This window comes from Coturnix japonica, chromosome 3 (genome assembly GCF_001577835.2).
Source record: "Coturnix japonica isolate 7356 chromosome 3, Coturnix japonica 2.1, whole genome shotgun sequence".
Classification (NCBI taxonomy): Eukaryota; Metazoa; Chordata; class Aves; order Galliformes; family Phasianidae; genus Coturnix; species Coturnix japonica.
This window is the reverse complement of record NC_029518.1, coordinates 3482279-3493023: the sequence shown is the minus strand read 5'-3', so window position 1 is coordinate 3493023 and position 10745 is coordinate 3482279. Positions and strand designations below refer to the sequence as shown.

At 59.7% G+C, this 10745-nt stretch overlaps 1 protein-coding gene across 1 annotated transcript; it reads left to right on the top strand.

Moving 5' to 3' along the window:
• Positions 1–1177: 1177 nt before the first annotated feature.
• Positions 1178–10687, top strand: SRF (serum response factor). Its single transcript, XM_015856742.1, has 7 exons — positions 1178–1724; positions 1900–2166; positions 4561–4822; positions 6644–6763; positions 7678–7869; positions 8216–8292; positions 8568–10687. Exons 1-7 carry the CDS (start codon positions 1242–1244, stop codon positions 8661–8663), a joined length of 1497 nt encoding a protein of 498 aa, XP_015712228.1. The 5' UTR covers positions 1178–1241; the 3' UTR covers positions 8664–10687.
• Positions 10688–10745: the final 58 nt, after the last annotated feature.

Below are 10745 nucleotides of genomic sequence, written 5' to 3'. Positions count from 1 at the left end.
CTGGCTCTGGGCATATCTCCTGGTAGGTATGTAAGCAGCTGTAGGAGGCCTGTGCACAGCAGCTGGCTCACCCTGCTCTGGTCAGGTACTGTGGGACTGCTGTTAAGGGCTTGGTCTGATTTGTGTCTCCCTGCTATTCCCATTTACAGAGCTTGGGGGGGGGGGCGGCTGCTGCCACCTCCAACCCACCTGAGCACCAAGATCAGGCCTGAGGCCTCTGAGGGGCTCAACCCTCAGCCCAAGAGCTCTGAGCCTGAAGAGTGGCATCAAGGTAACCCCAGCCCTGGTGCATGTGGTGTCTGCACGCCCATGCTGGGTAGGGGACCTGCCCGGCCCATATGGTGCAGAGAGGCCCTGCAGCCCTTCGTGGGCCACCTGCGCCAGGTGTGGCCGGTGCTGGGCCCCGGGGCAGGGCAGGCAGGGCATGTGATGGGAAGCATGTGAGCCCCAGCGCCCTGTGGGAGCTAAAAATGGCATGTGTGCTCACTGGAGGAGCACGGCTGGGGGGCAGCCAAGGGGGGTGTTTGTTTCGGCTGCCACGCTGCTCCACAGGAGGCTGCACACAGAGACGGGCTGGGGGTGAGCGCAGAGACCCCTGTGCCACGAGGCACGTGGGCAGCACGGCAGTGCTGGGGCTGGATGAGATGGGCTGCTGCAGCTGTGTGGGCGTCCAGCTGGATGGAGGCAGCGAGCCCCCCCTCCTCCCGCAGGGGTGTCTCCGTGCTGTCCCGCAGAGCCCTTTGCTGGGACGAGGTTTGGCACTCTGTGCGTGTACTCGCGTGGCCCGGAGCCTCCCTGCACCTCAACGGCTCTGCCTGGCTCTGAGCGGAAGGAGCGAGGTGCGCTGTGATCGGAGCCCGGTCCGTGTGCTGGAGGCGCTGTGTCCATCCGCCCCGCGTTACGCCCCGTGCCGCCCGTCCGCGCGGTGCGGCCCCTTTAAGACCCCGCGCATGTTTCAATCCGCGGGTGACGCGACAGCGGTCGGAACGTATGCAAATCGACCGCCGTGCGGCGGCCAATGGGCGGCGGCGCCGGGCGGGCGGCGGCCAATAGCGCGGCGCCTCCCGGCGGGGCGCCGGCTCGCCCCATATAAGGAGCGGCTTCTCCATAAAAGGCAACATTGTATCGCTTTATATGGGGGCGGCGCGGCGCGGCGGGGGCGGCGGAGCGGGGCCGTGAGCGCGGAGCGGGGCCATGGCGGGGCCGGCCTGACCCGGCCCGGCCCGACGCGACCCGCCGCGATGTTGCCCAGCCAGGCCGGGGCCGGGAACGGCGCCGCCGCCGCCGCGCTGGCCCGCGGGGCGGGGATGGGCCGCTCGCCGGTGCCGCGCGGGGCGAACGGCGGTGGCGGGGCGGCGGCGGCGGCGGCGGCGGGGCCGCCCGGGGCCCGGCTGGAGCGGGAGGCGCTGTACAGCGGCAGCGAGGGCGACTCGGAGTCGGCGGAGGAGGAGGAGCTGGGCCCGGAGCGGCGCGGCCTCAAGCGCGGCCTGGCCGAGGCGGCGGCGGCGGCGGCCGCGGCGGCGGCGGTGTCGGTGCCCGCGGCGGGAGGAGCGGCGGCGGCCACGGCGGCGTTCGGGAGCGGCGGAGCGGGCGGCGGGGCGGTGAGCGGCGCCAAGCCCGGCAAGAAGACGCGCGGCCGGGTGAAGATCAAGATGGAGTTCATCGACAACAAGCTGCGGCGATACACCACCTTCAGCAAGAGGAAGACCGGCATCATGAAGAAGGTGCGGCCCCGGGGCACCGGGAGCGGCCCGGAAGCGCGGGGCGGGGGGCGGATGCGGGGGAGCGCGGAGCCGACGGGGGGGGCGGGCGAGCGGGGGGGGGAGGGAGGGAGGGACGGAGCGCTGCCCGCCGCGTCCCCCGCCGAGGGTCCCCGTGACGCCCCGTGCCGCCCCGCAGGCCTACGAGCTGTCGACGCTGACCGGCACCCAGGTGCTGCTGCTGGTGGCCAGCGAGACGGGCCATGTGTACACGTTCGCCACGCGCAAGCTGCAGCCCATGATCACCAGCGAGACGGGCAAGGCGCTCATCCAGACGTGCCTCAACTCCCCGGACTCGCCGCCGCGCTCCGACCCCACCACCGACCAGCGCATGAGCGCCACGGGCTTCGAGGAGACGGACCTCACCTACCAGGTGTCTGAGTCGGACAGCAGCGGGGAGACCAAGGTGAGGCCCCGCTGGGGGCCGGGCCCCCTCCCGCGCCGCTCGGCCTCTGGGCGCCGTTATCTCTCCCCGGGCGTCTCCATGCGCTCGCACTCATTGATAAAAATTTGATTCTGCCTCCATGGCCTTATAAGGCCTGGTTTCCCTCGCCAGAGTCCCTGGCAGGGCCCCTCACATTCCTTATAAGCTGCAGCTGTCTCTTGCTTTGGTGCTGTTTTGGAAGGGGGCAGGGAGGACATGGGGAATGGAAACACTTGGCTGGACCGAGTGTTCCTGCTCTCTGCCTGGCCGTGCTGCTGGTTAGCCCCGGGGCAGGGCAGCTCGATGTGCCCCGATGCTGCTCCTCGAGGGGCTCCAGTGGTTGGGCACGCGGATGCTCAGAGATGTGCACAGAGTTGGGGCTGTGCTGCAGCTCCCCGGGTCCAGTTGGGTGCTGTGAGCTCCGCTGTACCTGTTCCAGTGGGATGAGCAGTGACATCCTGCTCCTCCAGCTCGCTGTGTGCCAGCCTTGCCCTGTGGAGACTGTGTGCAACAGAGCCCAGTGAGGGTGCTTGAGAGCCCTGTGCTGTTGGTGTAACCCCAGAGACTGAGTACAGACACAGCTTAGTGCTCTGGGAATCCTTATTGTACGTGTTTACATCCCACATCACCTCTGGTCATGTTGCTGCTGGTTACCTGGGGGAGGGATTTCTGCTCTCGGTGTGTATGCTGCTGTGCCCCATAAATACCACTGAGGGGAAAATACTTGCTGGGGATCCTAGAGGTGTGATGGAATAAGGTGCTGTGGGCTGGGTGCCCCCCAACCAGGGCTTGGCCCTGGAAGGCTTCCCACTGATGGGAACCCAGCTTCCCCAGGCTGGCATGACTCCCCTGGGTGCCTGGTGGGAGCTGTGCCAGCCCTTCGCAGCAGGCGTGGGGCAGGAAGGGCTGCGCGTGCCACTGACTCGTCCCTGGTGCAGGGCTTGCTCACGCAGAGTCCTTTAAGGTTTCCACTGGAAATGCTGCCAGGTGGCCCCAAAGGAAACGTGTTCTCGTGGCGTGGTTGCTTTGCAGAGGTTTGAACCTTCTTCTCTCTGGTGCCAGCCCAGCTTGGTGCCCTTTGGCTCAGGCTCCAGCACAGCCCTGCTGATGCTCTGAGAGCTGCTCCCTGTACGGACGGGATCTGCTGGCGTTTGGCTGCAGTAGCAGCGTGAGGAGCCATGCAGCCAGCAGCAGCTGCGAGGTCCTCCTGCTGTGCCAAGCCCCAGCGCCTGCCCTGGAGTGCAGCTGGGATGGCAGCGGGGACATGGGGATGCTGTGCTCTTGGGACAGCTCCAGCCTGGCAACAGAGCTGTTGTGTGCTGATGTGGGTAGTCCACCAAAGGACCCAGTGCCCTGTTTGGAGGGAGACTGGGGTTGGAATAGGAGCTTGGGTTGGGGGAAGGATATGGGGCTTTGTGCCCTAGCTGGAGTGCACAGCAGCTGTTGGAGAGCAGAATGGGATCTCTCCTGTGTAGCACCAGGGCCAGAACCTGCAGGGGTACCCTGGATGTGTGGTGCGTTGGGTACCCTTGCAGAGAGTGGCTCATAGCTTGGCTCCTGCATGCAGGCTGAGCTCAGTGGGGTGCTGGGGCGAGTCAGGGTGCCCAGGGGCTCAGGAGCATCCCAGGCAGGTGGTAGGTGTCCGACCCCAAGGGCTGTCCCAGTTCTCTGTGCTGGCATTGCGAGCTAGGAGTAGCACATTGGAGGTGGCAGAGTTGGGTGTGCATGGTTGGAGCCCCTTTGCTTTTCTCATTGTATTCGTGTTCTAAGGGAGCACTGAGCTGCTCTGTGTGTATCTTGGGCTGCCTTTCCCATGCCCCAGAGGATGTAGCGTGGAGATGTTACAGGCCCTGGGGTGTGCAGGGCTGTGTGTGGGGATGAGGGAGCTGGGCTGTTCCAGCTGGAAGCGAGCCCACTCTGCCATAGCTTACAGAGCCAAGTGGGCTTCATGGCCCAGGTGGGAGTGTGCCTGCAGCTCCCACGTCGCGGGGGGCTGTGGCTGAGCTAATGGAAAGTGCCTGCACTGGGCGCCGCGCCGTGGTCACGTGCCTCTTCTAATTTGGACGTGGGGGGACCACGGTGCCAAGGCAGAGGGGTTCTGCTCTCCTCCCTCAACGGGCCCTGGGGCAGGGCTGAGTGCCCGGGATTGGCTCCCCCCTGTCTAAAATGGGCTGCCTTCCCTTTTTTAGCTGTTCGCGGAGCTGTGAATTCCTGGCTGCTGGCAGCCTGACAAGCGGGGAACAAGGCGCAGCACGTGGGAGTGCTGGGCCCGCCGTGCTGCGGGAGGGCTGCAAGTGTGCCCGCATTAACCCTTCCTTGGCGGCACAGGGGGCACGGCCCGCAGAGCCTGAGTTGTCACCGTTTCTCCTCCCCTAGGATGTGCTGAAACCCACCTTCACTGTCACCAACCTGCCTGGGACGACATCCACCATCCAAACGGCGCCCACCACCTCGTCCTCCATGCAGGTCAGCAGCGGCCCCTCGTTCCCCATCACGAATTACCTGGCGCCAGTGTCTGCCAGCATCAGCCCCAGTGCCGTCACCAGTGCCAACGGGACAGTGCTGAAGACTACTGGAGCCAGTGCAGTGACATCCGGGGGCCTCATGCAGATACCCACCGGCTTCACCCTCATGTCAGGTCAGTGCTACTCAGTGCTGTGTTCATCTGTCTATCTCTGCTCTCGAGACGTGTTGAGAATGGGAGACCTGGCTGCCGGTGGAGGCAGTGGTTGCTGCCTTAGGATGAACGTGGCTGGGATGCTTTGTTTGATCGGTGACAGTTCCTGTAGGGCCCTGCTGCTGGGAAGGGTGTGGTGGCTGGGAGCTGAGCAAGGTACCCCAGGACAGCACAAAGAGGCCTGGAGGAAGCAAAAAGAGCTGGTGGTGATGAAGCCTTTTTTTCTCCCTCCTTTTGGCAGGTGCTTCCCTGTCTCTGGGGACCCCTGCCATTCCTTTCCCTCATTTACAGCCACACTCGCTGGCTTTTTCCAGCCAGCAGGGTCAGGCACTCGTGGGTACAGCTGGACAGCTACATCAGGCACAGCACACGGTCTTCCGCTTCCCTGTCAGAGCTGCAGGGCAGATCCTGTCGCTGACAGGTCAGCACTTCCTTCTGCTCTGTTCGTTTTAGATTGGGGGAAATGGAGGCTCGTGCAGGGACCCTGTCCTTGCTCAGGGAGCTGACCCCAGCACACAGGTGAGTGCATGGGGAGGCAGAGCAGCCTGGCTGTGGTCTTGGGAGACACAGAGGGACAGGTCTTGGTGTGAGCAGTGTGCTGGCAGGTGCAGTTCTTGGTCCCCTGAGCCAGGCTTTGCTCCACACTTGTGTACACGTAAGAGATGGGTTGCTGATGCACCGAGGCTGAGCAGAGAGGAGTGATGGATGGAGGGAGACTACGGTGCTAAGGTGCCCTGTGGATGTGGTTTTGAGTGTTAGTGTTTGGCTCTGAGCAGCTGTCATGCCTAGATCTGTAGTTGGCCGCTGAGCCACAGTGCAGAAGATTGGTGATGAAAGAGACCGAGGTGTTGCTGTGTGGGCATTTGTGTTTGGCAGGAATCTCTTGTGCCAAGTGAAGGGCTCTCTGAGTGCTGTACTAGGTCTCGGGTACCGTCTCCTTGGTACCAGTGCTGTGGGTGAGGCCGTATTCTTGTGTTGTGCCGCTCGTTTCCATGCTGCTAAGTCTGATGGCCTCTTGCAGCTCCTTTGGGCCTGTGCAAGGGGACCACATTTCCCTTCTGGTCTGGAGGAGCTGAGAGGTTAATTGCTGATTGTGTGTTTCTGGTGTGTTGCATGGGGAGATGCTGCACCAGAAGCCACAGGTTGGGTGTATGGGGAGATGTCCAACCTGGGTTTTCTGTCTGGTATCACTTGCTGTTCCCTCTGGAGGCAAAAAGTGAGCCTGAGGGGAGCTCTGTGTCCTGCTCGGTGTCTGCATAGCCATGCTGAGAGCCATGTGCTGAGCAGGCTGGCTCAGAGGCTGTGTGACTGCCCATGCAGCCCTGGGCTGTGTGTTGGGGCAGCTGTGCTCTTGTTCCTATGCAAGGCACTGCGCTGTCTTTGGGGTGGCTGTTCCTGAGTGCCCTGCAGAGAATGATGCTGGGCTCCAGAGGGTGAAGACCCTGCTGTGGAAGGTGGGCTCTTGCTGTTCTGCTTAATGCTGAAAGCCTGGCTTTGTGGGGCTGCTTGAGCAATGGGCTGTGCTGGTGCCCTCCTCACAGCATCTTCCGTGCCATGTCCTTGTGGACAGGATTGGTAATGAGGGCCACTGACATCCCTGAACTATACCTAGATGCTGGACAGAAGCTGCTGTGGCATTTCCTTTTCCCTCCAGAGCCCTGCAGGCCAGCTTGACCCCTCTTTGGCCCTTGTGCACCAGCACCGTGATGGGCCATGTGTGGAGCTGTGCATGGCTAGAGAGGGATGAAGGCTGGCAGACTGAAGGCTCCCTTTTCTCCTCAGGTGGCACCATGGCTCAGCAAGTCCCTGTCCAGGCGATCCAGGTGCACCAGGCACCGCAGCAAACGTCTCCCTCCAGTGACAGCAGCACTGACCTTACTCAGACCTCTCCCAGTGGAACAGGTAATAGGGGCTTCATGATAACTGCGTTCTCCCTTTCTAACCACGGTTAATACTCCCTCACCCCTCTCCTGACCCAGCATCGTTCAGTCCAGCTATCCCAACCACGCTGACAGTTTCCCAGATTTATTTATCCCTGTTAGCAGCTCCCATGCTCTGCTGCTTCTAGCTAGGTGCTGTGTGTGGAGTACCTCAGCAGACTTCAGAACCAGTCTTGGTGCATTACTTGCTCTTTCATGGAATCAATAGGGATGGAAGAGACTGTTAAAGTCTCCCAGTCCAACCATCAACCCACCCTCACCATGCCCACCAACCACGTCCCTCAGTGCCACATCCCCACAGCTTTGGGACACCTCTATGGACGGTGACCCCACCACTCCCAGGGCAGTTGTACCACTGCCTCACTGCAATTTGGGAGAAGAAATGTTTACTAAGACATTACACACTGACCTGAACCTTCCCTGGTACAACTTGGTCATCACCTCTCATCCTGTAGCATGGAGCTGGGAACATGTTGCCAGGCTCTTCCTAGTTCTCAGATGGTTTCCTATTGATCCAGCATTGCCCCTTGCACAAAGCATTGGTTTGCGTGTTCTTGAGGACACCCTTTTTTGTTACTAAATAAAAGGAAAAAAGATGTCAGGTGCCTGGATGCAGACCGAATCCAGTTCAACAGCTTAAATTAGCTTCATCAGGAAACCTGTACCATGGTTTGAGTTCAGTCTTGTGTTGTCTGTAAGGCTGCCTTGTTCTCACTGACCAAAGCTCTCTTGCTTGTTCCCTGGGAGAACACTGTGTGTGCCTCCCCATGCCTGCTGCTAGCACGTGTGGGGGCTGAGAGGGAGGGTGGCTGTGCAGGTGTGTAAGTGTGGCAGGTTCCTGCAGTGTAACTTACATGTAGTTTGTCCTGCTGCCAGTGACCCTCCCAGCGACCATCATGACGTCGTCTGTGCCAACCACCGTGGGCGGCCACATGATGTACCCCAGCCCGCACGCGGTGATGTACGCACCCACCTCTGGCCTTGCGGATGGTGGACTTGCAGTCCTCAATGCTTTCTCGCAGGCACCCTCAGCAATGCAGGTGTCCCACAGCCAGGTCCAGGATCAGGGTAAGTCTGGGTTGGTGCTTCTTTGGGGGTTCTCCTTTTTCCATGTGTTTTTTTGCTATGTATCCATTCTAGAGGATTTTCTTCTAAACCATCATATCTACTGAAAAGACCCAGCAAGGGTCTGTGCTTTTTAGAGCCAGCTCTTCTCCTGTGTAAAGGATTCCTTGAGTCATTTTCTGGGTGAGAGGGTGAGAGTTGCTGGCGTGGGGGGAGTCAGGAAGACTGGAAGGGATGTGTGGGTGCATGAGGGGCCAAAACAGTGTGAAGGCATGCATGCAGGATGTGGATTGAACGCTTATGCTTGGTTCCCAGCATCTGGAAAATGATGTCATTCTTTCTGTGGCAGGTGGTGTCCCCCAGGTGTTCCTGACAGCCCCATCAGGCACCGTTCAGATCCCAGTCTCAGCTGTCCAGCTTCACCAGGTAGGTGCAGAGCGGTGCTCTCAGATGTGGTGGGTTCTGTTCCTGCTTCTCCTCTGGGGCAGTGCTGGTCCTGCTCTGAACATCCTTTATGGGCCTGGGCACTTGAGTAGGGCCAGTCCTCGGGTCTTGGGGAGCTGGAGGAGCTGTTTGTGCCGCCTACACATGGGTGAGGAGCTCTTGCCCTCCTTGGGCAAGTGGCGAGGGATGCTGGCTTGCTGGTGGTAGCAGTCTTTAAGTGCTGTCCCTTAGCACTTGCTCCTCCCTTCTCTCTCTAGATGGCTGTCATTGGGCAGCAGAGCAGCAGCAGCAGCAGCCTGACGGAGCTGCAGGTGGTCAACTTGGACACCTCACACAACGCCAAGAGTGACTGAGAGGCCTCTGCTGCTGGCCTTGTGCCGTCCCTGGCTTGTCACGCTGGGGCTGGCAGCAACTCTCTCGTACAGACTGCACCAGTTATTTATTGTTGCCTTTTCACGTTTCCTTCATCCACACATGCGCACACACACGCACCCACCCACACACACAGCATGCAAGGGGCTGCAGGACCCGCCTGGGGAGAAGCTGTGCTGGGGCCGTGCAGGGCTGGGGGCCGTTGGGATACTCGTCTCTCGCCAGCCAAAGAAGCTTGTCTCGTGAGGAGAAGGTGTGCTCCGTGCTGTACATACATCCTGGGGGCCCTTCCCAGCTGGAGGCCCTGGACCCTTCGGGGTGCTCACCCCATCTGTGGGTGTTTGTGTAGGGCTGGGGCTGGGTGCTGTCCTGCAGAGCCTCAGCAATGTGCCTTTGTGGGGGGGATGGGTCCTGGCTGCGGCAGCTCTCCCTGGGCTCTGCAGGGAGCGAGCGGCCTACTTGGATGTGCATATCTGGTTGGGCCTGGCGTGTGGCCCCAGCCTCCTCATGTGCACTACAGCAAGGCTTCCGCCCTCAGTGCCTCCTTGCTGGGCTGCCCGGTGGGTTGGCAGTTGCAGTGCTCAGTGGGTGCCCAGCAGCTCAGCGAGGCCATGGGCGGTGTCTTTGCTCCCAGCCCCGAGCTCCCATCTCGGCCCTCATGCTGCTTGTGGACTCCATACGCCCGAGGGGGGGGGGGATGTGACTGGATCTTTCCTGCACCCCTCTGCTGCAGCTCCAGCCACTGCTTTCTAAATTCTCTGATGCAAGGTGGAGAAGTGACTCCAGTGCCAAAGGGAAGAGTCCACAAGGCACTGAGCTGCTGGTGGGCAGCGTGCTCTTCCAGGGAGCAATGGGGCTGGAGGAGCCTCAGCAGGGCCACAGGAGAAGGACTGGAGTGTGCTTGGTCCTGCATGGGAGCTGCTGCCTGGTCCTGGCCCTGCAGGGAGAGCGAGTGAGCAAAGGAGCTGCTGCATCCTTAGGGGTAGGAGCAGCTACTGTAACTTCTTTTTTTTTTTTTTAAGTTAAAGACAAAAGAAGCCTTGGGGGGAGGAAAAAAAAAAAAAAAAAAAAAAGGAAAAAAAAAAAAAAAAAAAAAAAAAAAAAAAAAAAAAAAAAAGAAAATGACTTTATTTTTCTAAGTGTTAAACTCAGTATTTATGTAATACTTTAAGGAATAAAAGTTTGGCTCCTGTACAGTTTTCATGGGGTTTGTACCGGGGGGATGGGAGAGGGGTGGGTGGGCGTGGAGGCAGGAAGGGGCCTTGCTTTTGAGTTTGTATTGTAACCTTGGACATGTTCCCTCCACGTTAGCGTTTAACTGTGCTGTCTGCTGGGATGTCCCGGCCCTCCCTGGGAGATGAGGGGCTGTCAGCAGCCTATCTCTGCTCTCCCTGCCCATAGTGCAGGTGGCACCTCCTGAACTCCCAGCTGAGGGGCTGGGCTGGAGTTTCCCCCTCCACAGCCTCAGCTTGTGCTGTTTTTTAGCGCACGGATGTGGCCGGGTTCCTTCCATGACCTCTGCAGAGAGCTTGGGGTGTGCGTTAACCTTGCCCCAAGCCCGTTACCAGGGCTGTGCTTTGCTCTGCTTTGCTCGTGCTGGCCCTATGGGGCTGCGATGGCAGTGCCCTGCTGGGCATCTCCTCCCTTCCTCCCCAAAGGCAACCGCTGGTTAAACGCTAATGGTGTCTTTTATTTAAGTGCAGACTTGTAAGAACACTCGTGTATCAGGGACGAAACGGCATTTATTGTGTGGTGACATTTTTAATTCATTTTACTGGTTTGAGGGTTGTGTGTGTGCGTGCATGTGTGCGGGTGTGTGTGTGCGTGCATAGGTGTGTGTGTGTGCGTGTGGGATTCTTTTTTCCCCTCCAGTTTCCAGGGTCGTGTATCTGGAAGGATGTGGAAGTTAATCACAGTACTATGTACAGAGCTTTCTTTTGTATGGGAAAAAAAAAAAAAAAAAGAATAAATTACTCTTTCAATAAATGTTATCATTTTGTGCACAGAGCTGGAGTCTTGTCCGTGTTTTGCAGGTGGAGGGGCATTAGGGAATATACAGCCAA